Genomic DNA, 26,406 nt, shown 5'->3' with positions numbered 1-26,406 from the left:
CGCTCCCCTAGTGGTTTTTAAAATGTAATAGTTGACAAAATGACTAAAAGACTGTGTGTTTATTAATTAAATGTCAATGATTCATTCAGAACACAAAGAAGACCTTTTGGGTATGTTTTCCGAATGTCAATAAAATAAAATAAAATAAAGTTAACCAGATGTTTGTAGACAACAGAAGCTTTCTAGATGAAAAGCTATTTAACAGACGTACGGTCAATCTGACTTCTTGGCCACTGATGAAGTACGTTCTTTTGAACGTATTTCTTGAAAAGTAAATAGTACGGAAGAATGCAAGGATCCATCCACACCTGGCTGCAACAGCACACAGAAATGTAGGAACGTTTAGTGAACAGATTCAACTGAGTCGACTCTCTGAGATGAATCAAAATCCCCACCACTGCTGCTTTTGTCAGAGAGGAGGCGGGTAAATCCAGCAGGAATCTGATATATTCGAATTTCACCAACGCCCCACCAATCGTTATTCTCGGTTGGAGTTCCTTGACTCCGCCTCCTTCGAGACCACGCCCCCACCAGAGGATCCTCCTGCTGAGGTTGTTTTCCTATGTTAGCCAATTAGCCACCTAGCATGCAATTTGAGGTCTGGCGCCTTGACTGAATGGTGCTTACGTGTATTTTAATTTACCTTTCAAATCCGAACCTTACACGAATCAACGTTTGAGAGCGCTGTTACCGAGCTTTATAGGTTTTGATTTCTCGGCGGAGCAGAAAGAAGTCATCCGGAGCGTCTGTTGCGGGGTGAGTTGGCTCTTGCGTGCTAGCGGACGCTCGCTAGCTGTCGTCGTCGCAGTGCTTCATTCAGGCTAAAAGTAGCTAACTCTAGTTAATTACGCTTAAACCGCTTTCCTCGCCAAATGGCCACTGGATCACCCGGGTGATGCGAAATTCAAAGTTAGCGACATGTTCTTTTGAAGTGAAGCATGTCACGGCAGTGATTATATAAGAGTATTTGTCGAGGCGCTAGCTAGCCGCACTTAGCTTGAATGGCTACATAAGGTTTTAAGCTCTGCTGGGTTGATCAGTTGCTCATCATGAGGGTCTAGCTATCATTCTCTGCCTTTGACCTGTTAGCGATCAGTAACTGTACTGGCTTATTGACGTCTTCTGGATTGACGTTACCGGATAACGGCGCTGCATTGATCATTGAACAGTTGTGTGTTTACCGGTAGAAATCGTTCAGTATGACTTCCTGATTTGTAGCTAGAAACAGTTCATAACATGGAGTGCTAACCAGGCTGCTTACCACATTTTCTCGGTGTTTGATGATTTATTAGATGTTTTTTGCTGGGTTCGGTCGACGCGGTAGTCATCGGATCGTGTTTTTATTTTGGTGTGATCAGTTTGTGTTGGACTGAACTCTGCATCGGACAGAGGCGGTTACCGCTCAACGCCTCATAGAGGTTCACGAAGCTTTATCGGCTTGCTAAAACGCGTTTTAATAGCCAGAACTTTAGTAAACATGCACGTGCACTAATTTAAATATACAATACGTGTGTTCGATCAAGTTGTACTGTGCATTTCAGTGTGTTGTGGAGTGTGTGGGTCATATAGTCAGGCCTGACACACTCGGACGACAAGAAGCTGTACGGTTGGAGAGTTTAGCCATTCAAATAAAAGTGAGACAACACACGTGCCCCAGCATGTTTGCCTCACAAGTGTAACTGTTTACACACCACTATCCGCCTACACAGGTTTATAGAAAACTGTAACATTGTTTGAAGTCTCATGTGGTAATGGCGAAAGGTCAGACCCATAATGCCGTGCTATCTGTTAGCCGATCTGCGCTAAGCAACCACATATGATGGACAGTTTCTAACTAAGTCGATCAAACATCTAGGGTCATTATTTGGCAGTTGAGTGCATTTGACAGGTGTCATAAAGTTGATCTCCTCTCAGAAGGCTGCTGACACGTTGTGTTTTTCAAGACAATGTGGGATTTAAACACTTTCGGGTTATTATGCATAATACAATAATTCAGCCAAACCTGTCATAAACTAATCTATAGACCAGAAATTAAAAAATGTTTTGACACGCCTTTAGTAATGAGGCATGAATAAGCCAATCTTGTGACTTGTTCATCTAAAATAATGTGTATGACCATTATTTTTGTACTCATGTTGTCACATTTTAGAATATTAGTAAAGTTATCGAAACTGAAATGGCACACATGGAAGTCTGGAAATTATGTAGTGGCCAAAAATATTGAACAAATTAAAACTACGCTATATAGTCTTCATGGTGACACTTTGGGCTTTTCTCAACCAACTTCATAAAGTGTCACCTGGGATGTTTGCTGAACACTTTGGCTCATTTACCTGCACTATCCAGTCCAACTTATCTATTAAAATAATGCATTAGTTTTGTAATGCTACATGTATTTGTCTAGAAAACTGATTTCTGTGGCCTGTTGCATGAAGCTAGCTGAACAAACTCTTGAGTTTCAGAGTAGGTTTTAGAGTTGACAAAACTATACAAATCCATGTATAGTTGTTTAGATCCGGTTCACCGGGCTCACAACACTCGATGTAAACTTTGTCAACTTTGAGTTTGTGATTCACTCACTTTGATTCACTTCTCTCCTGAAAATTAAGAGATTATTAAAGATATCATGAATATAAATGCATTTTTTCTACGCAGGAATAAACGCTGCTGCTGCAGTGAAAGTTTGAAAAGGCAGTTAAAAGAAAATGTCTATATCAATGCAAGTGAATCAACTGAATAATATAAAATAATTATTTATATTGGTTCACAAAGAGCTTAAAGGAAAATACGTAAGCTTAATCGTTTTAAAAGCTTTATATATTTAAGCTTGTATGAATATATTTTTATTAATTTAAATGGAAAGTTTAATATTCATTTATTCATATGATAATTATATGAATACATTGTATTCATTAATAATAATTATAATTCATATAATATAAATATGAAATAATTAGCAGCAAAAGACTGGCAATTTTGTCTCAAATTCTTTTGCTATTATCTGCTTTAATTTGGGGGTTCAGGGGGAGTGGCTTTATTGCATCACACACACACATATTCATACTTAATGAATATGGGATACTTAATTTAATTAATCAATCAACAATACTATTGATCAGCATTATCAAACATGGATGTTTTAAACTAGAAACAAACACTGATGTACTATTTTATTTAATCCTGTGAAGCTGCTTTGATACAATCTGTATTGTGAAAAGCGCTATATAAATAAAGTTGACTTGACTTGACTTGACACATATATATATATATATGTCACTCACTTTGCTCACAGCTGATTGGTTCAGTGTTAGTTTGGGATCTCTAATCCACACTAAAACCTGCTTCGGAGTATGTTAGGCGTGAAGTGTAAATGAATATGGTGATGAACACTGCTAAAAACAAATCCACCTTCTTGAGCCCAAAACAACAAGAGTTTGCTCAAACTAATCTCAAACTTACTTGGCTAGCAACTAAAACTGGCTTTGTGCAACAGGCCTCTGGTTTCTTTAGATCATGTGTTTTTTAAAGGAATAGTTTAAACAAACATTCAGTAATTTACCCACTCTCATGTTGTTCCAAACTAGTTCACTTTTGGGTGAACTATCAGGTTAAGATCAAAATATACATGAATTGTGCCAAATGTTTGACTAGTGTATGTACAACTTTCTTAATATTTGCTGTTTTGTTGTTGTAGATTCCGCCGCAGTGAGGAGCATGAGTACATAATGAAGCGGCGCTTGGAGGATCAGGACACAGTGATCGGCTCTCAGCGGCGGCTCCCTGGGGGTGTGGACAGCTTTCAGCACCGCGTCCTCAACTCTGCCTCCCAGTCCTCCCTCTACGAGACTGCACCGGATAACATGCAGCCGTCGTCCAGCATGCAGTACTCTGTCTCACAGACCTATCAGGTACTAAAAAGTGAACAACACACTTACATCATTTTGGTGTGTGTGTGTGTGTGTGCACATATATATATATATATATATATATATATATATATATATATATATATATATATATATATACAGTGAGGAAAATAAGTATTTGAACACCCTGCTATTTTGCAAGTTCTCCCACTTAGAAATCATGGAGGGGTCTGAAATGGTCTTCGTAGGTGCATGTCCACTGTGAGAGACATAATCTAAAAAAAAAAAATCCAGAAATCACAATGTATGATTTTAACTATTTATTTGTATGATACAGCTGCAAATAAGTATTTGAACACCTGAGAAAATCAATGTTAATATTTGGTACAGTAGCCTTTGTTTGCAATTACAGAGGTCAAATGTTTCCTGTAGTTTTTCACCAGGTTTGCACACACTGCAGGAGGGATTTTGGCCCACTCCTCCACACAGATCTTCTCTAGATCAGTCAGGTTTCTGGGCTGTCGCTGAGAAACACGGAGTTTGAGCTCCCTCCAAAGATTCTCTATTGGGTTTAGGTCTGGAGACTGGCTAGGCCACGCCAGAACCTTGATATGCTTCTTACAGAGCCACTCCTTGGTTATCCTGGCTGTGTGCTTCGGGTCATTGTCATGTTGGAAGACCCAGCCTCGACCCATCTTCAATGCTCTAACTGAGGGAAGGAGGTTGTTACGTTCCATGTGGACATGTGTATTTTTTTTCTCTCTTGCGTTGTTGTGTTTGTGTTTTCATTCATACCCGTAGGTTGTGATCATTGGCTGTTCCGCAGTACGTGACATCACTACGTTACGCATGGGAGCTGAGTTCCACCAATCCGCTGACGCGCCGCCGGGTTTAAAAGGCCCATTCACAAGAAGAATGGAGATCCTCACCAGATCTCAGCTAACTCGCGTGCATTGAGCAGTTCAGTTTGAAGCCATGAACACGTTGTCGTTAATGTTTGTGTGATGCCTAGTCTATGTGATTTGAGTAACCCTCCTTCGGGCTTGTTCATTTTGATGCTGCAATTGTTGGTGTGTGTGATCGATCTCTGTTAGTCCGAAAGTGATAATGCAGCAGTAACTTGTCTAGAGCATTTAAGTTAGATTTGCTTTCTGAGTTTGTTTACTGATTGTGGACCCTTACATCTCATACCAACGGTAGACAGCATGTTTCTTTGTTAGATAGTTGAAGGGTGATCGCCACTATTGTGTTTGTTTTTTAGTTAGAGTAGTTTATTTACGGCGGCGAATCCGCTGAAGATTTCGGGTTTGTTTTTACATTTTTCTTTGGGAGGTAGTTTAGAGGTTTTGGGTGAACTAGCTATGATAGTTATGTTTTGATTATTTCTTTAATTTGGCGACACTCTTGTATTTGATTTATTATTTTCTCTTTTACATTTATAATGTTTCTTTTTGTCCTGGTAACTCTTCATTAATAATTAAACGTCTTTAACGCCAAGTCTGGTATTCATGGTTGTTTTTGCTACTCGCACACAGCACCTCACACAAATGTTGCGTAATCATATCTTTTAAACACGTAACATTTGGTGGTGGCAGCGGTGGGATATTCCTTTAATGGGATATCTTATTTTCTTGGGATGAGTTTTGTGAGTGCTGTTGCTTGTGTGCGGGTGGAGCAACTATGAAAGAGGTATTGCGTATGAAAAGGGAGTGCATGTTCCGGACCTTATAAAATCATATGAGGTTACTTTGGAGTTTAGTGTTTGTGGTGGTAAGTTTAATTAGGATGGCTGATTTTGATCTGGTTAGTTTTTCGAGGGCACCAACTGTTGAACAACTAGATAAGTGTAGGAAGGATGATTTATTGAGCATTGCTGAACATTTTCACATTAGAGTTTCTAAACAGCAGCTTAAGCGTGAAATTAAAAACGTTGTAGTACAGGAGTTGATGAATTCAGGTGTGTTGAAACTGGCTGATAGATCGGAGGAGGCTCCTCTGGGCTCTGAAGTTTGCCATTCGGGTGAGGAGTATGCGAATGAGTCTGGTGAGGTGGAGGGTGCCGAAGCTAAAGCAGCCTTGCAGTCGCCCTGTCCCATGTGCAGAAAAACACCCCCAAAGCTTGATGCTACCACCCCCATGCTTCACAGTAGGGATGGTGTTCTTGGGATGGTACTCATCATTCTTCTTCCTCCAAACACATTTAGTGGAATTATGACCAAAAAGTTCTATTTTGGTCTCATCTGACCACATGACTTTCTCCCATGACTCCTCTGGATCATCCAAATGGTCATTGGCAAACTTAAGACGGGCCTTGACATGTGCTGGTTTAAGCAGGGGAACCTTCCGTGCCATGCATGATTTCAAACCATGACGTCTTAGTGTATTACCAACAGTAACCTTGGAAACGGTGGTCCCAGCTCTTTTCAGGTCATTGACCAGCTCCTCCTGTGTAGTTCTGGGCTGATTTCTCACCTTTCTTAGGATCATTGAGACCCCACGAGCATGGATCTTGCATGGAGCCCCAGTCCGAAGGAGATTGACAGTCATGTTTAGCTTCTTCCATTTTCTAATGATTGCTCCAACAGTGGACCTTTTTTCACCAAGCTGCTTGGCAATTTCCCCGTAGCCCTTTCCAGCCTTGTGGAGGTGTACAATTTTGTCTCTAGTGTCTTTGGACAGCTCTTTGGTCTTGGCCATGTTAGTAGTTGGATTCTTACTGATTGTATGGGGTGGACAGGCTGCAGCTGTATCATACAAATAAATAGTTAAAAAATCATATATTGTGATTTCTGGATTTTTTTTTTAGATTATGTCTCTCACAGTGGACATGCACCTACGATGACAATTTCAGACCCCTCCATGATTTCCAAGTGGGAGAACTTGCAATTTATATATATATATATATACACATATTTACAAGCACATACATACATGCATACAAACATGCATACATACACGCACACACACACTCACACACACATATATATACACATACTGTGTGTATATAGTACCAGTCTTAAGCTCATCAAATCTGCATTTATTTGATAAAAAAATACAGAAAAAACAATAATATTGTGAAATATTTTCTATTTGAATATAGCCTACTTTAAAGTATAATTTATTTCTGTGATGCAAAGCTGAATTTTCAGCATCATTACTCCAGTCTTCAGTGTCACATGATCATTCAGAAATCATTCTAATATGCTGATTTGATACTCAGTTATTATCAATATCGGAAACAGTTGTGCTGCTTAATACTATTTTGGAGACTGATACATTTTTCAGGATTCTTTGATGAATAAAAAGTTAAAAAGAACTGCATTTATTCAAAATAGAAATATTTTCTAACAATATAAATATTTACTATCACTTATCAATTCAACACATCCTTGCTGAATAAAAGTATTAATTTCTTTTTAAAAAAATACTGACTTTTTTGAACGGTAGTGTATATTGTTACAAAAGATTTCTATTTTAAATAAATGCTGTTCTTTTTTTAACTTTTTATTCATCAAAGATTTCTGAAAAATGTTTCACAGGTTATAAAAAAAAATATTAAGCAGAACAGTTGTTTCCAACATTGATAATAAATCAGCATATTTCTGAAGGATCATGTGACACTGAAGACTGGAGTAATGGCTGACAAAAATTCAATTATATTTGAAAGTATATTCAAATAGAAAACCATTATTTTTAAATTGTAATAATATTTCTCAATATTTCTGTATTTTCGATCAATAATTGCAGGTTTGGTGAGCATAAGAGACTTCTTTCAAATAGTAATATTTCCAAACTTGTTACTTCTACTGTATATATATGTATGTGTATATATATATATATATATATATATATATATATATATATATATATATATATTATGCGAGAGAAAGAGAGAGAAAAATTGCTGTTTGTGAGTGCAACTTCTATAAATTAAATAAAAATAGTGAATCCATTAATTGTGATTGACTGTAAAATCCATGGAAATTCATTGATCAAAAGGTGCAGAAGATGACAGATTAAGCACTTTGTGCATTTAGTTTATTTAAAGCCCTTTCTGGGCTATATAAAAATATACAAAGGAAAATTCATTGCATAGTTTCAAAAGGAAATGATGTTTTACTTCACTTAAACAGCCATGATAATTAACCATTTCTCCTTCTGCTCTAACAGTTGTCAATGGCCCAGAGTTCTGGGGGACATGGTCACACCAGCAGTTCAGCTGTGCACAGTGGGCCTCACCACCATGGGCCAGCTGTCCAGCCTGTGGGCCAGGGGCACTCTCATGCTACCCCAGCCCCTGCCCCAACGCTGGGCCAACAGCAGTTTCAACGGCTTAAGGTAACAGATCTGTCTAGGAGAGTATGGAAATTATCTGCATTAGTTTAGATGGAGAGTTAAGATTTATGTGATTTCAGGTTGAAGATGCTCTTTCCTATCTCGATCAAGTTAAACTTCAGTTTGGCAATCAGCCGCAGGTCTACAATGACTTCCTGGATATCATGAAGGAGTTCAAGTCTCAAAGGTCAGCGTGAGTTTTGTTTTTGTTTAATTTCTTTCTCTTCTCTGGGCTTGTGTATCTGTCCCTTCTAGTTCAGGCTAGCTTCACACTGCGAATGGGTTGATCTAGTTGTGCGGAGTGCTCTGGGGACTTTATCTTCGGTCTCGGTTGCTGAGAGAAACCCTTAACCTGTGTTTGTACTTCCTTGTTGCTTGTGCTCTGACCCCTCTTTCTTTGTCAGTGACAGAGGAATTGTTTGCACCAGTAAGCCAAGCATTGAAGAGAGTTTTTTGATTAGTTTGTATGTTATTGTATTGTATGTTATTTTCTGTATTATGTTATTTTCTTCTGAAGTTTGCACATTTTCCTCTAAAATTCACATTTGAATTACTAATTAATTATTTTCATGTTTCCGTTCTGTTCGTAGATTTTAGGGGTGTAACAGATCGTAGTTGATCCATGATCCATACGGACCAGACCCCACTGTTCAGAGTGCATGTGGCCCGCGGATTAACTTTAACCATCATACAGTGAAAGTTTATTATTTGCATGTGTTTCTAAGTCTTGCTGCGCTTGAATGGTTTAAAATCACATGACACGGTTTCTGTGCACAAACACTCAAAAGCTGCACACAGAGAGCCGCATTTCAGATTTTCAGACTGTAGATATAGTCAGTTATGTCTTAAGTTAACGTAAACTGAAAGAAATTGGATGTGTTATTATTTTAGATCTGTGCATCAGGTCTTAAAGTGACAGCAGCCTAATAAACCTCCTGCTGTCTGTGTCATTAATGTTAATAAAAAAAAGACAGCTTTAACAAGGATGAAATTGAATTGTTCTTATTTTATTACTGATTGTCCACTTTTCTTTAATAATGTTTGAAATTTATTCATTTGGCTAGTAGTTTTTGCTGTGGTATCGAAGTACTTGAAGTGTTAATGGAAAGCAAAGTTATATTTAGTCCCCTCTTTTTTTTTTTTTTTTGATCTGCAGAATGATCTGGTCCAAAATTGTAATATGATTCAAACCGTGAGTTTTGTGATCTGTTGCACCCCTAATAGATTTGCATTTCCAAATAGGAAATACTAGTGCTTTGCAAGGCAGCAGAAGTGTAATATTTTAAGCTAATAGGTGTCAGGCTTTCGATCCGAGTGTATGAATGCTCAGTTAGAGCTGCTCATTAACTGTACGAGAACCAATTCTATTAAAAAGGACAGTTCTATTAAAATGACAGTAAATGTGAACCACACCTTTAAGATAGCTATAGATGGTTAAATCACAATGAATCAGGGACTTTTTTATTTATGCGTTTTTATTCATTTTATGGGGCTTGTTCACTCTACATATGTAATCGTTGCTCTCAGTTAGATTTTGAATGGCCAGCATTCATTGAATGTAGCTAAACAGGAGATTTTAACATTTTAATTCCTACATAATACATAATTATCAATTAATTTAATGATTTTATTATTAAATAACATGATTACAAATTATTTAATGTATTGTTTTTAAAGTTTAGAACTTGGTGTTACAAGTTTAGAAAAAAGTAATATCCTTAACACCATTATGCACTGTTATAATCATGCATTTTTGGACACTTGGATTGATTCTTGGGACACTGCAAATCAAATACCATAAATCTACTGTCCTTGTGTTGTCAGCATTGATACACCAGGTGTGATCAGCAGAGTTTCCCAGCTCTTCAAAGGTCATCCAGACTTAATCATGGGCTTCAACACCTTCCTGCCTCCTGGCTACAAGATTGAAGTTCAGACCAATGATCTGGTTAATGTGACCACTCCTGGCCAAATCCACCACATCACCCCGCATGGTATCTCAGTCCAGAACCTCCCCATAACACAGCCAGCACAGCACCAGACCCAGCCAGCAGCTCCCACCAGCACTGCTGCCGTGGTCATCCCTAGCCAGCCAACCCCTGCCAAGATCAGCAAGGTAAAACTGAATTATTTTACCTTCTGTACACATTTGGGTTGTATATTTGCAAAGTTGTCTAATTTAGTTTTATGTTCCGCAGCCAATGCAGTCTCCTGCACTTACCCCAACGAGCCAGCCTAATCCGTCCATCCCCTCGTACGCCTCCCCGCGCTCGCCCTCGGCCCAGTCCCACACTCCCATCAGTAGCAGCACTGCCGGTTCAATCCCTCTACAGAATAACCAGCCTGTAGAGTTCAACCATGCTATCAGCTACGTGAACAAAATCAAGAACCGATTTCAGGGCCAGCCAGAGGTCTACAAATCCTTCTTGGAAATTTTGCACACATACCAGGTGAGAGCTGAGGCACTGAGGGCAATATTCAATCCTGTACAGCAGCTGTTCAAAATGTAGTACAACCAACCAAGTACACTACTGTTCAAAAGTTTGCGCTCAGTAAGATTGTTCTCTTTTTTTTGTGAAAGAAATTAATATTTCAGGTTAGCAAGGATGCATTAAATTGATCAAAAATGACAGTAAAGACATTTATAATGTTAGAAAAGATTTCTATTTCAAATATATGCTGTTCTCTTTTCTATTCATCAAAGAACCCTGAAAAAACTGTAGCTCAGTTTCTATACAAATATTAAGCATCATGACCAACCCTAACATTGGTAATAATAAGACTTTTTTTTTTTGAGAAGCAAATCAACATATTAGAATGATTTCTGAAGGAACGTGACACTAGCTATGTTTCCATCCAAAGTTGCGAATTTAACTTGTGTGCAAAATTGGAATTTTGTAAAAAAAAATATTTGCGAACAAAGCAGCATTCCCATCCTGTGAGTCAAATATGAAAGAGAACAAAATCGTCACTTCCTGATAAACTGGCGCGAAATATCACTAAGAAAAATGGACGTTGCTGCAATAGAAGAAGCCACTTTTTATAATAATTTTCATATAGCCTATAAAAAATTGCGCCTCAGAGCAAGAAACGAGGTCATGTTATCTTAGTTTCGGAGGCGGATGCCTGCTGTTTGGGACAGACTTTGCTCAAGCATTTCAAAATGACCAAAACAGCATTTCAAATTCTGTGCAGCGAGATCGGTCTACTGGTTGGTCCAGTTATGCCGTCCCATCGCAGTCACGTGACTTTTTTTGATGCACATCGAGGAAATTATTAGATAAATGTGTTTCCGTTGTAGTTATTCTTATCATATAAAAATCTTTTTTTAATTTTTGCATTTTAAAATGTATTAAAATAGAACATTTATTTTTAGTTGTAATAATATTTTACAATATAACTATTTGTACTGTATTTTTGAGCAAATAAATGATCAAAAATACAGCATAAAAGACATAATATACAAAAATGAGCCTAAGAGACTTCTTATAAAAACAATAAAAAGTCTTACTGACCCCAAACGTATATTTACAGCCCTTCATGCTGCATGCTTACTGTAAACTTTCTGTTCTGTGTGTTGTTTAGAAGGAGCAGCGTAATGCTAAGGAGGCAGGGGGAAACTACACACCCACTCTCACGGAGCAGCAGGTGTATGCTCAGGTGGCCCAGCTCTTCAAGAACCAGGAGGACCTCCTTTCAGAATTCGGCCAGTTCCTGCCAGATGCAAACAGTTCAGCGGTAGGTATTATGAAAACTAAAAATCATGGAGCTCATTTAGCCTATTATTCATAAGCCTTTTTTCTCTTCCCCTCAGTTATTGAGTAAGACTACAGCCGAGAAGGCTGAATCTGTGCGTATTGATCGTGGAGGGACGGTAAAGAGACCCCAGCCTAACCATAAGCAGAGTTTTAATCAGAATGGCTGTCAGATCCGCAGACACGCGGGGCCGCCCACTACACCCCCTGTTAAGGTGACTTTGAGTAAAACTTTACATTACTGTACTTAATGGCTGTTCTTTTATACATATTATCAACTAATATTCATGTTCCTTTTTTTTTTAACTATTAAACAGAAAAAGCAAAAGTTTTTGGCAAAAGAATCGATGGCTGAAGCCAGCAAACTTGGAATTGGTGCTGAATCTCTCTTTTTTGAAAAGGTGATTGCTTTTAATATAGTCTTGCACTGATTACAATGGAATAAAAAAATAACGGCATTATGTTGGTACAGTAAATATTACAAGGATCATAGTGAGTTATGTGGCTTAAATGCTCCGCTCTCTTTTTAGGTGCGGAAAGCACTGCGGAGTTCAGAGGCTTATGACAATTTCTTACGCTGTTTGGTCATCTTCAATCAAGAAGTGATCTCACGGGCTGAACTTGTGCAGTTGGTCTTACCATTTTTGGGGTGAGTGGAAATCATATTCATTTCATCTGTGAGACACTTGCTGACTGATTTTATGTAGCCATTGTTTAATTTGATGAGATAATTATAACTTAAAAACCAATAAGATTATTCGTTACACATTATGACATGTTAAAATTGTAATCAATATTATGACTTTTTCTGACATTTTTGCTTTTTTTGGTTATCAGGAAATTCCCAGAGCTTTTTACATGGTTCAAGAACTTCCTCGGCTACAGAGAGTGTGCCCATATTGAAAGCTTTCCCAAAGAGCGAGCCACTGAAGGCATTGCAATGGAAATTGATTATGCGTCCTGCAAGAGATTGGGCTCCAGTTATAGAGCCCTTCCCAAGAGCTTCCAGCAGCCTAGATGTACAGGCAGGACTCCACTGTGCAAAGAGGTGAGTACACCATTCGATTGTGGTGTGTTTGTAAACACGTGTTTGCAAATACAATTTCAACTTGTATGTTCAAACATCACACCACAAAAGGGTTTTGTTTCTGAATTCAAGGCTTACTTTGCACTTATAAATCTATTTGGAGTAAAATAGCAGGTAGTTATGTAGGGGTGTGTTAGAAAACCAGTATTGATGATAATCTTGATATTTAAATAATAAATAAGTTAGCTTGCCATTGTGGGTGTTTTTTTTTTTTTGTAGCCTGCAGGAAGTGCTGATTAACAATTAGTTATTTTTGTATGATTTTGTACAGTTATGGTTAGAAATTCTGCCTCCCTACACTCGTATTTTAAGTGTAATTCATTGGCCAAATTCATAGATATAATAATATCATCAAATTATTTGGAACACGATAATTGTGTATTAAAAGTGTAATATTGTGAAAGCGCTATGCTAATGTTGAATACTTCTCAGGTGTTGAATGATACGTGGGTGTCATTTCCATCCTGGTCTGAGGACTCAACCTTTGTCAGCTCCAAAAAGACCCAGTATGAAGAGCATATATATAGATGTGAAGATGAGCGCTTTGAGGTAAGCAATAAAACGAAGCTTCACTGTCATAGAAATCAGTGTAATTGGATATTCAGTTAGGTGTTTAATCAAACCTGTCATGTGTCATGCAGCTTGATGTGGTTCTGGAGACAAACCTCGCCACTATCCGTGTTCTGGAGTCTGTTCAAAAGAGGCTCTCGCGCATGTCTGCTGAGGAACAAGCCAAGTTCCGACTGGACAACACCATTGGAGGCTCCTCTGAGGTTATCCACCGTAAAGCTATTCAGAGGATATATGGTGACAAAGCTCCAGACATCATAGATGGGCTCAAGACCAACCCTGCTGTCTCTGTACCTATTGTACTCAAAAGGTCAGCATAAATGTTACTGTCTGACTCCTTCCCAGCAAATTCATGAAAACGATAAAAATGCCATACATTGTTGCATGAAAAAGGAAAGATTTGTTTTTTAAAGCGTTTTATTTTAACATTTACCTTGGTAGTACCATAGTTTTCTTTGGAGTATAATGTTTACAGCATATTACATGATTGTGGTAATTATTCAATACCATATAGGGCTCCACAGTTTTTCGAATTAAGATCAAAATCTTGATTATTAAGAGTAATCCATGTTGGATATAATAATCCTCAGAGTGCTCCATGTTGACTTTATTTAAAACATTTCTTGGCTACCAGTTCTTCCTTCTGTTTCAAACCAAACTAAAGACTAGTAGAGTCTGCCTAGTTTTGCTTTGTGAAAGTGAAGAATTCATGACCGAAATGTATTGCTAATGTACAATAAAAGTACTGTGATAATATTAATAATAAATTATTTATATTACAGTAATATAATAAATATAAAGTTAGCTTACTTTGCTACAAAAATAACAGTGTGAGTACAAAGTAGACTGATCCAGACCCATCAAATGGATTTCATGATTGATTGATTGATTGATTTCAAATTCAGGTAGGATGTGAATGGACAGAACCATGTTTTTTCCACATTTTGATCAACTAAATTTCTAAATTATTTTTAAAAATAAATACCCTTATAGAGTAACTTTTATTTTTCCTGTTATTGGCAGCAAAACTTGTTTAACACACTATTGAAAATGAGATCTGTTATTTCACTGTGATTATTACGGCTTTTGTTCTTTTCTTTCTTTTTCTTTTTTTGATATCCAAGCAGCAGAAATATGAGATGGTAAACGTTTATGTATCGCAATTGGAATTTTTGGTCAAATTGCACACAAAAAAACTTTAGCCATTAATAGTATCTTAGTAATTTACCATGTTATTACTATCCTATAGCATCATTATGCACTTTTTTTTCAGACAGGGAGAGCTGTCTTATTCAGTTCTTTATATTTCAGGTTTTCCTCAAAGAATTCATTATGTGTTTGTCTTCTCAGGCTGAAAATTAAAGAAGAGGAGTGGCGAGAGGCTCAGCGTGGCTTCAATAAGATCTGGAGAGAACAGAATGAGAAGTATTACCTGAAGTCTTTAGATCACCAAGGTATTAACTTCAAACAGAATGACACAAAGGTGTTTCGCTCCAAGACGCTGCTCAATGAAATCGAGTCTCTCTATGATGAGGTAAGAAACATTCTAAATGTACATACGCAAAAATGAAAGGCATCTCAAGTGTTGTCGGGTTGCTTAAAAATGGCCTTTTCATCCACTTAGCGACAGGAGCAGGCTTCTGAAGACAATGCTGCCCCTCCCTCAGGCCCTCACATGAACCTCATGTACGAGGACAGCCAGATCCTGGAAGACGCAGCTGCTCTCATCATCCACCATGTCAAGAGGCAGTCTGGCATCCACAAAGACGACAAGTATAAAATCAAACAGATCATCTACCATTTCATCCCCGACATGCTGTTCACCCGACGTGGTGAGCTTTCTGATGTGGAGGAGGAGGAAGAAGAGGAGACCGCACCAGATGAAGACGGGACTAAAAAGCACAATGGGACGACGTCAGCAAAGTCTAAGCTCCTCTTCAGCCATACAGCAGCTACCCAGCAGAAACTGAGTAACTGTGACGATGCCTACAACCTCTTCTATGTCAACAATAACTGGTACATCTTCCTCCGGCTGCACCAGATCCTGTGCTCCCGACTGCTACGGATCTACGGGCAGGCGGAAAAACAGATCGAGGAAGACTCCAGAGAGAGGGAGTGGGAAAGGAACGTACTGGGATTGAAAAGAGAGAAGAACGACAGCCCGGCCATCCAGCTGCGTTTGAAAGAACCCAGTAAGTTTCAGATTACAGAGCAGAACACAACTGTTCGTTTTGCGCATTTTAATTTATTCCCCTTTTCACTCAGTTTTCACACGGGTTGTCATGTTTCGTGCAAGGTTGAGAACTCCTAAATTTGTTAAGACAGGAGGATGTTTTATCACCAGTCGCTCTCGAGGGTCTTAACACATGTTGGAGATAATGATATTTCTCTCAGATTTGCCTGCAACCCTCAGGGCCCTATCACCATGGAAACTACTTGAGCGACTCACAGATTGGCTGTAATTTGTTTGTTGGTAATGCAGTTGCTTGACTTTGATCAAATAAAATTGTCTCGTTTGCAGTGGACATCGATGTTGAAGACTACTACTCTGCCTTCTTAGAGATGGTGCGAAACCTTCTGGATGGCAACATGGAGACATCTCAATACGAGGACCAGCTGAGGGAAATGTTTACCATCCATGCCTACATTGCCTTCACCATGGACAAACTCGTCCAGAGTATAGTGAGACAGGTAGGGTTTTTTATTGTATTACTTGTATTATCATTGTTATTTTGGCTTTAGCTTTATAGGTCCTTCTTTTTAGGCCCCATTATACTGGCAGCATACTCATATTTTCATCGCTGAGGGGTAAAAAGAAGTAACCTTTGCAGCGATATACTGTTAGTGATCATCCTGACGCCACCCACACAACTGGGAGCGGCTTTAGATGAATATGAAAATATGTGCTTTCCTCTCAATAACAAAATAAACGCACCACAAAAATGACAGCAGTGTTAAAGGGATACTCCACTTTTTTCGGAAATATGCTCATTTTACAACTCCCCCAGAGTTAAACAGTTGAGTTTTACCGTTTTAGAATCCATTCAGCCGAACTCCGGGTCTGACGGTACCACTTTTAGCATAGCTTAGCATAGATCATTGATTCTGACGAGCCCAGTAGCATTTCTTTCAAAATGACCAAAGAGTTTAGGAAAAATATTGAAACTCTTTGGTCATTTTGAAAGAAATGCTACTGGGCTCGTCAGAATCAATGATCTATGCTAAGCTATGCTAAAAGTGGTACCGTCAGACCCGGAGTTCGGCTGAATGGATTCTAAAACGGTAAAACTCAACTGTTTAACTCTGGGGGAGTTGTAAAATGAGCATATTTCAGAAAAAAGTGGAGTATCCCTTTAAAACGGCAGTTAAGAAATCTGATCATAGCGATGTGGATGTTTGCACAAGCTCTGCAATGACCTCGGCGGACTGAACAGAAGAAATGAACCAGAGGAGATGTCCACGTCAAAGAAAGCAGAGCCTCAGAGCAGTGGTGGTTCGCGGGTGTTTACCGGTCAGAGCAAACTTTTCGGGAAAGGTTGCTTTGGCAGGCTTATCTCTAGAAACACTCCAAAAGGAACTTGGTTTCACACCAGTTTGTTCTTCAATTTCACTTGAAGTGTATCAGTGAGCATTTTCATCTCAACTTACTATTTTCTCTTTCTTTTTCACTTTCCCACAGCTGCAGCATATAGTAAGCGATGAGATCTGTGTACAGGTGACTGATCTTTACCTTAGCGAGTGTGCCAACAAAGCCACTGGTGGGTCCCTGTCCACCCAAACATCCAGAGGCAGTGCTGAGACATCCTACCAGCGCAAAGCCGAGCAGCTGATGTCTGACGAGAACTGTTTTAAGGTTTGACTATCTCTCTACTTTACCAAGACACACTGTGTACTTCTTTACTGCTAATGGAATTGGAGTGGTATGGATAAAACTACCACTGAAGATTATCATTAAAGCCCAAAGTGTACTCTGGTTTTTACACATACACTTGGGGTGTAACGCAAATATGGTTATCAACATTTCAACAGCAGCATTTTTTTTCTTACTACGCATACTCTGTATGTGCAGCTCGCATACTGTACAACACTGGCTCAGACAGCTGTTTCACAGTCAAAAAATGGAGGAGATCGAAAAGCAACAATAAACTACTAGCGATGACAACAATACACATATGCGTTGAGAGTACAAAGACATGTTTATTACTCATAACTTCTGGAGAGAAATAGCGTGTACACTGGACAAGGATGATGCTTTCCAGTGTGAATCTGTCGTGTGCCTGTGGTTGTGCATGAATGGGATATACTTTGAAAGGCTACACATTGGGTTTTACGTAAACACTAAATGTTCCGAGTCAAAATTAAAGTGTACTTTGGGCTTTTTGTAGTTTTATGCAGTCACTTTTAAGAAAAGCAATTTACAAGGGTGGAAGTGGTATCAGTAGTATAGGGAAGATATGGATATTATGGTGTGTTTGTTGAAAGTAAGTGTTTGTTTGTTTTTTTAGCAGAATTGTATTGACACTGACAAAGTTGAAGTCTCCGTAAAGGATGGTTGTATAGGAAATGCTGATAAGACATTTCTGTTGGTTTTTCAAGCAAACCAATTGACCATCCATCAAGCTATCGGTCAAAGACGCTTAATCGGCAAAAATCACTGCTTTTTGTTTTAATGACCACATCTCTCAAAGTCACTGTTATCTGCTGCCTCTTTTCACCTCCTCTGCTTTAATTTAACCACACCTTCGTTTGTGTATCAGGGCTCCAGACTGTGACTAAATGGTCACATTTTGCAACCATTTTTCCTGCTGGTGTAACAGTTTTGTTAGAGCTCGCACTGGTCCCACCACCACGTTGCCCAACTGATAAGAGCGGCCATTTCTGTTGCATAGAATGTGGAACGAAACTGCGCTACTCGTTTGAGCGCAAGCTCAGAACAGGTACTTGCGGGCTGATCTTTGATCACCCGACACCGTTACTACACAGCTGGAAGCTGGAGTGAGAAAATATTTGAATTCACCGCTGCTTTAATAGCATATCAGCGAGATCTAGTGAGAAGCATTTAAATTTGGCGCAGAATTCTGTTATAAATCATATCAGATCAAACAGCACTGACGTGGAAACCAGGGAGAAACATTGTTTGGGGCAAACAAACACTTTTATAAAAAAAAAAAAAAAAAGACATGAAATTACCATTATAACCAGAAGATGTCGGCAGAGGAGCACTTGTTGGCTTAATAAAAGACAAATCAATTATATCTGCATCTCAATTCAAGCTCAGTGCTTTACTGTCAAATTTCCAATAATCAAACATATGCTATTATTAGTAACTGCACTTATTAATGCAAAACAATAGTAATTTTATGATTAAATTAACTTCTGCCAAATCAGGTGCACCGGTGCTACTGCTCTCTTATTCTGGAGCCCTGTGTATATAGATATGCATCTAAAGAGCTCATAATGTATTTCTTTCTCAACGTTTTAGGTTAAAACTTATGTGAATGTATAAGAAAATCTGCATCTTATAACTGGCTTTGACTCTTTCTATAGTTTGTACAAATGAGTTTGTAAAAGTGCAAAGAAATTCACATTGTCTCTCAATTTATGTGAGATCATATAGGCTGCATATATAATTATTATAAGTCAGCTACACATGCTTTATATTTATATATATATATGTGTATTACAGTTACTGTTCCAGAAGTCTAAGGGGACTGTGCAGCTGGCTGTGGAGCTGTTGGACACAGAGGAAGAGAACTCGGATGGACCTGTGGATACTGAGGTACATTTCTAAGACTTGGCTAACGCTCACAGCGACGAAAAGTTGCTTCACAGCCAAAGTTGTCCCTGATGCATGTTTAAAGAATAAAAAAAAAATAGCACAGCGAAATGCAAGAACACATCAAGTTCTGAAAGGTTCTTTAGGTTAAGACTATTAGAGGTGTGACAGACCAGTCATGATAACTTGATACCAATGTAGTTGTCAGTAAATTTGGTACTTGTGCTATTCCTTTACATTCTGTGCTGTGCAATAGGCCTTCAGATGACTCGTCTCCTGAAGGCTGAGATCCATCTTTCAGAGGAACAGATTTCGCCATTTCTGCTGCATCGCTGTTTCCAACAACATCTGGTACATCTGTGCCGCCTGCTGCTGCATGAGGTGTTGAGGGGAAGCAAGTAAAAAAAAATGGTGCCATTTCCTTCTTGCTCTTTCCTGTTGCACCTCAGAAGAGAGGTGACAATGGATATGAACCAGATATTGGTTTCTGAACTGTACGAACAACTGGGGCAGAATTTTCGGACACTGTCTAAATGGCTCTAATACGGGAATGAAAGGACATGCCATGGCAAGATTTTGCTGTTATTTAAATGAGCCAGTTCTGCTCATCACTATTTCTGGCACAGATCATGGCCTACACAAAATTTCTGTCCGTCTTTAGTCTCCATATCATATTAAATTGGACACTGTGAGGAATGGACGGATCCCTGCAAGACCTCTTCATGTGTTACAGATTATTGCGGTTGATGAATGAATGTTCCAGAGCTGTACTTCATCCAGCATCTGAAAAAAATAACCCACAAAGGTGACTAAAAAAATGTGTCCTGGCAGATTCTTATTTGTGCTTGGGATTTGAGAGGAGACGTCTTTTTCAGCACAGACCATTTGAGTTATTACTTCGTTACAGCCCTTGTGGATGAAAAATTGTTGGTCACTGACTACAAGCTTTTTGTTGGCAACTCATACACCAGCCTCTCACTCTTCAGGGAGTTCCTTCATAAATTCATTCGGGCTTGTGGTAATGTTCGGGAGACAGGATAAGTTTGTCCCGAACAGCTGAACATGTTGCTAAGGAACACTCTCTGTGGCAGGATACACTGGATCAGAAACAGCAAGGTGCTGTTTGATGAATGGAGGGATATGGGGGAATTACTGATCCTTCCATAGAGCCTACAGAGATGGTAGGGATGGTGACAGACAGTGGACCCTAATGAATTGGATGCTGTGAAGTTTTACATGAAAAAAGTCAGTGGTGTTGAACTGTTTTGGCCTTCAGCAGATTGCCAACATGAATGAGCCACACAGTATTCTAGGGGACACTCATTGTGGCCCTTGCAGAAATAGGTTGTCAAAGTACATCTGCTTCTGCATCAGGTCCCACAGTTCCTTCAGGACTTTTCTATATTCTGAAGCCCATCAGTCTGGAGGTGCAGCCTGAGCCACCGTGTGTGTGTGTGTGTGTGCGTGCCTACTTAACTATATTTTGGAGACACATTTGTACCCAGAAGTGACCAAAACTTGACCAAAAAAAGTTTTTTTGTTGTTTTTTTTTATGTAAAAATGCAGAAAGTTTTCTGTGATGGGTAGGGTTAGTGTAAGGGGACTGTTTGTACAGTATAAAAACCATTACATCTATGGAATGTCCCCATTTAGATAGCCAAGTAAATGCGTGTGTGTGTGTGTGTGTGAGAAAGAGACAAAGAAGCACTGTATACGGTTTAATTCACTTGTACATAATGTAAAAAAAAGATTTTTTGTAAAATAATTTAAATTGGTGGACTTTGTTAATAAAAAAAAGTTTCTGTTATTTATATTGTAACCACTTATTCAAATGTTTAGTTATTAAAGTGTTATAAATATATGTAATGTGTACTTGTTTTGGTTACTCTATTTTAAAGTACTTGCACTTACAGTGTACTTACCTAAGATAGTACTGGTATGTATGCATATATATATATATGGTAACTACATAGGTTAGGTTTTAGGGTTAGTACCTAGTTATTACCCAGTTATTGCAATAATTATAGTAAGTACATAGTATGCGCATGGGGAACATGACTGTAAAATAAAGGTTTACCAATATTTTTATTTTATTTTATTTTACATAATGTCACTAGTACTTTGATTTGATTTTAATTCAGCTCTTTTTACATTGGATATGTCAGTTTTGGGTTTGTGCTCCAACAAAGAGAGAAAACATTCAGATGTGAAATACATGAAGTGTTTGCATAATACATGAGGTTCATTCGTAGAAATGAGTAATGAAAAACAACACGCTGAATTGTCACGCAGAGGGGATATCCAGCCGGTTATTTATGTATTCAGTGACTCTTACCAGTGACTCTTTATCCTGTAAGACTAAGAGTAACCTTGAATGTCTGTGTGTGTTTCAGCGCTGGCCCGACTACGTGGAGCGATATCTGAACACCAGCTCGGCCTCTCCAGAACTGCGAGAGCACCTGTCCCAGAAGCCTGTGTTTCTACCCAGGTGAGGCTCAGCCAAGTACACCCATCTTTAGAGCCATGAGTCCTTTACACTTGCCCCCTTCCCATCAAGCATCAACTCAAGACAGGAACATCCCAGGAATGCTTACGGTAGTCTTGGGAAAATGTCTGGGAGTTACACTGTACAAGTGCTGCCTGTTTGTAATCGCCTGGCATTTTGTTTTGTTTTTTTGTTTTTTTCTACCCAAACACACATGAGCTCTCTGCCTGCTTGCATTCGCACTTTACTGAGAATTTATTTAATGAAAACTCATTGTTAGGTTGTTTATCTCTGCTCAGATGTGGCCACAATACAGTCATATTGGTTATTTTATGCTTATTTATGAATTGTAAGTATGGTGTGTTTGTGGGGAATGTGTGCAGAGGTGTCATCTAAAATTGTGTGCACCCTTTTTTATTTTAGGGCACAATAGCGGTTGAGCCTTTATAACACGTTTAATGAGGTGGAAAAATTCATTTTATTTTAATATGTTTTTCATCTGAGAAAATGGAAGATGTTTTTAAATGCCTGCTCTTAACAGGGTTCGGTTGAGTCATCATTTTCTTTGGGAGAGACTGAAGACTGTGCATTTAGATAAGATGAGCCTGAGCGCTCTGTTCTGATCTGTACTTTTTTCCTTTGAATAGATTTTCATAATCTTTTTAAAATAGCCCACTCTTGGGTTTCAGAAAACGTCTTTGCTTTCTCATATAAAGTGTGCTGTGGTCTGTTTGTGTAATTCTATTCACAGATATATTTCTGTATGTAACTTGATTTCATTCTTGTGTGTAAATGTTTTTATAGTCAAAGATTTGAGTGAGTAGACCTTGTATGCTGAGATCTCAGAGATGATTCTCCCTTGAGTTCGATTGGGGTTGTCAGTTTACAAAGTAGTGCTGTGACTCGAAATTAAACTCACCATGGTTTGACACAAACACGGCTGTATTTCAGAGAGGGGCTTGTCAATAAAAATCTGGTCTGGATTTTATCCTCAAATGTGCGTGTATTTCTTTCCAACAGACGTTTGAGCTCTAGCATGGGAAGGATGATTGATTTGCTTGTTTTTTTTTATGCATGTTTAATGTGCAGTGCTGGAGAGATGCTCTTGATGTCTCCATCCAAAAACAGACAATCAAATTATTATTATTATTATTTTGATTGATTGATTCATTTCTTTTCTGTTTATGTGCAGTGTGAGGTTGTGTAGCTTACATTGCACCACTGTTTTTGCTAAGAAAAGTAATGCAACAAACATTTCTAGTGCATGGTCATGCAATGCATAATGCACAATGTCAACCCATATCCTGGCTATTTAACCTAATTCCCTACCTGGTTTCTTTTTTTGTGACGATTGGCTAGTTTCTTTAAGTGAAGTCCTGAATTCAAAATAAGAGTCATGGTTTCTATGCCCATTCACATCTGTAACCTTTGGTAAGTACACTTCTAATTTTAGTCTTTAATTGAAGCAAGGAAATTAACTGTCCGTTTTTTTGTTTTGTTTTTTTGTTTTTGATTTTTTTTTTTATCCACCCAAAACCTTGATTTGGCACTTGATCAATATGAATTTGCCATGGATATGAGTTTTCAATGGAAATAATCGTATCTGTTGATATTTTACCATATCTATTTAAGACCAAGGTGCACTGTAGACAGTTGCATTGGTGCATAATTTCTCTTTTAGATTAGGATCTTCCTCTCCTTAAGCTGTCAGATACTGAGCTTTAACATGTTTGATAGGATTTGCACTAAAGAAAGTTTCTTGAAAATGAAACAATGTGCCCGTTTCTTTTTTTAAGGAATCTAAGGCGAATCCGCAAGTGCCAGAGAGGTCAAGAGGTGCAGATGAGAGAGGTCAAAGAAACGGCCAAGAAATCCTCCGAGGGTGGCGAGGACTCGAAGATGGAGTGCATGTTTAAGCTCAACTCCTACAAGATGGTGTACGTCTTCAAGTCGGAGGACTACATGTACCGACGCACTGCGCAGCTGAGAGCGCATCAGGTATATAGATGATAGAGCAGTGCTTCTCAAAACTTTTTGACTTGAGGACCCCCCAATGTCCCCATTATTTGTATGAACAGAATCTGGGAGTGTTGATATTTTAAAGCATAGTCCACCCAAAAATGACAATTCTTTCATTATTTACTCCACCTCATGTCGTTCCAAACCGGTATGGGAGCATAAAAGCAGATATTTTGAAGAATTATGGTAACCATACAGTTTTGGTTCCCATTGACTTGAATAACAATGAAAGTCAATGGGAACTGAAACTGTTTGGTTACCAACAGTCCTCAAAATATCTTTTCTAATCCACAGAAGAAGGTCTTACAGGTTTGGAACAACATGAGGGGGGGAGTAAATTGTGACACAATTATCATTTTTGGGTGGACTATCCCAATACATTTTGTGGTTCCAGAATGTTAAGGATTCTAATTCTGTATGTTCTTATTGAGAGGAAAATATGGTTTCAATTCACATCTTGTTTTGTTTTTTTCCTATTTATTAGAAATGTAATTGCAATTAAGAATCAATGTGATAAAGGAATTTGTTTTGAGATGTTTTACAATGATTTGATTTCCGTTTATCTCAATGGTTTTCAGTCTCACCAGCGAGTAAGCACTCGTCTGCATCAGCGCTTTCAGGTGTGGCTGGACAGGTGGCGGAAAGATCACGTGACGAGCGACATGGCAGCCGCCACGCACAAGTGGCTGATGGGAGAGGGCCGGGAGGGGCTACTGCCCTGCAGAACGGTCTGTGAACCTAAGATCGTCCACTTCCAGAACATCAACAAATATAAAGTCACCTATGGCACTACATTGTAAAGCTGAAGTTTTCAAGACGTGGGGGGGCTTTTACCTCCTTTTTATGTTGTTTTTATGATGACTGAAGTAGCACTGAAATTAAAATCGGACCGCCATTGAGTTCTTTGAAGATTGCTCACTTTCTGTTTTTATTTTTACCTTTTTAAATTTTTAGATTGGAGTCCCCCCCCCCCCCCCCCCTGGACTTTATACCCAGTTGGTTATTGTCCTTTAATCATGAGGGCAAGAAAACACTTCTTGCAAATGCTGCAGCTCTAGTCAGACATTCGTTCGATTCTCACGACAATAAAGAGTCACTTTTGTCTTTTTGAGAGGCTTTTTGTGAAAAGGATGGTTTACAAATACAGGTCAAATCCATGCCCATTTGTATATCGGTTTTTTTTTTTTTTTTTTTTTTTTCATCTCCTCAAGGTGAATAGTAGTTTATTAGCAATCTTTTGTCTTTTGTGGTTCACTTAAACCACATACATGTTCAAAAAATGAGAGAAAATGTCTGACAATGACATTAAATCTTGACTCAGTTTTTTTAAAAAGCCTCTGTGCTTGGGGCTACGCAGCTAAACCAGGAATGATGATGTGAATTTCCCTAGTCTATTGTTCGCAATATACATGAAATGTAATTAAGGTCTCTTTTCACTGGTTAATTACAGCACCATTAATGAAGGTATTACTGTTAATTAATAGACATCCAAGATACCAGCCAACGTGTCAATCAGGAACACCAGAATAAGTACAGTCACAAAAGCTCTTGTAATGTAAATACAATGTGTATATATATATGCCTGACTGTTTATATTCAGACAACCTTCACTGTTACGTAGTTCAGCTTTTAGGCTTCCTTATCCGCGTAGTGGAGGAGGCTAATGCTGGGATGTTTAAGAAAACACTTTATGACTATTCTTACCAAAGGGAGTACTTGTTTAAAGTGTTTTGTCTGGTCACTCTGTCTCCTCTCTTTATGCAGTCACGGAAATGTTCGTTTCGACAGCTGTTGTCGCAGATGTTGCATAGGATCATTTTTCATGACGCTATATTTGGCCCTTATCTGAACTTGTATTCAAATTTGTGATATCACTGCCTGTGTTCTGAGTAGAACTTAGAAACGATCCTGTTTGGTCCCATTTTGCCCTCTTATAACGAGAAGTCTGGAAATGTAACTCGGGGCACATTTGTGTGTGCTTTGAGGCTTTGGTTTATGCTGACAAATATGTAAAACATATTTAAAGAAGGCAATGATGGCATGTTTCTATGTTCTCATGTACAGCCCTTTTATATTATTCATTATTGTTTTAAAGATTGAAATAAAACAGAATTGTAGTAGATTACCCTGCCGCGTGTCTTGCTGCCTGGAACCGCAACGATCAATAATGCATGCTTGTTTTCTCACTGAATTACGTTCATGTGCTCTGAATATGAGGATGCATAATTAATATGCGTGTTGTTTTTCCACACTGGCAGCAGAGGGAGCGTTAGGACCGTCTCCTGGGGCACAGTGTAATAATGTTCTACACTGAAATGTGACTTTTGAGTTAACTTCAAACATTACTCGAACTCTCATTATAACACTGAAGCATGCAGTTATTAATTTGCATTGCTAGAGTTCTCATGTTAATTCTAAGTTTTTATTAGGAAATGCAATTAAGACTTTATTAATAATCTGTTATGTTTTGAGTTAGAATATTTTAAATAAAAATTCATAATTTTTTTTTTTTT

At 38.5% G+C, this 26,406-nt stretch overlaps 1 protein-coding gene across 2 annotated transcripts; it reads left to right on the top strand.

The window, feature by feature from the left end:
* Nucleotides 1–495: 495 nt before the first annotated feature.
* Nucleotides 496–26,018, top strand: sin3ab (SIN3 transcription regulator family member Ab). Of its 2 annotated transcripts, none has more exons than XM_079866264.1 (21): nucleotides 496–551; nucleotides 3,695–3,908; nucleotides 8,037–8,204; nucleotides 8,282–8,388; nucleotides 10,026–10,317; nucleotides 10,400–10,651; nucleotides 11,787–11,939; nucleotides 12,016–12,171; nucleotides 12,274–12,357; nucleotides 12,487–12,605; nucleotides 12,794–13,004; nucleotides 13,476–13,592; nucleotides 13,685–13,923; nucleotides 14,964–15,147; nucleotides 15,238–15,805; nucleotides 16,135–16,304; nucleotides 17,293–17,466; nucleotides 19,300–19,392; nucleotides 21,783–21,877; nucleotides 23,671–23,872; nucleotides 24,472–26,018. In XM_079866264.1, the coding sequence occupies exons 2-21, from the start codon at nucleotides 3,726–3,728 to the stop codon at nucleotides 24,691–24,693; spliced, it is 3,789 nt and encodes a 1,262-aa protein (XP_079722390.1). In that variant the 5' UTR covers nucleotides 496–551; nucleotides 3,695–3,725; the 3' UTR covers nucleotides 24,694–26,018. The 2 variants fall into 2 exon arrangements, with proteins under 2 accessions (XP_079722390.1, XP_079722389.1); XM_079866263.1 differs by lacking the exon at nucleotides 496–551 and adding an exon at nucleotides 555–756.
* The last annotated feature ends 388 nt before the right edge of the window (nucleotides 26,019–26,406 follow it).

Source organism: Squalius cephalus (assembly GCF_949319135.1).
Source record: "Squalius cephalus genome assembly, chromosome: 3".
Classification (NCBI taxonomy): Eukaryota; Metazoa; Chordata; class Actinopteri; order Cypriniformes; family Leuciscidae; genus Squalius; species Squalius cephalus.
The sequence above is the reverse complement of the archived record's forward strand: the minus strand, read 5'-3'. Positions and strand labels throughout refer to the sequence as shown.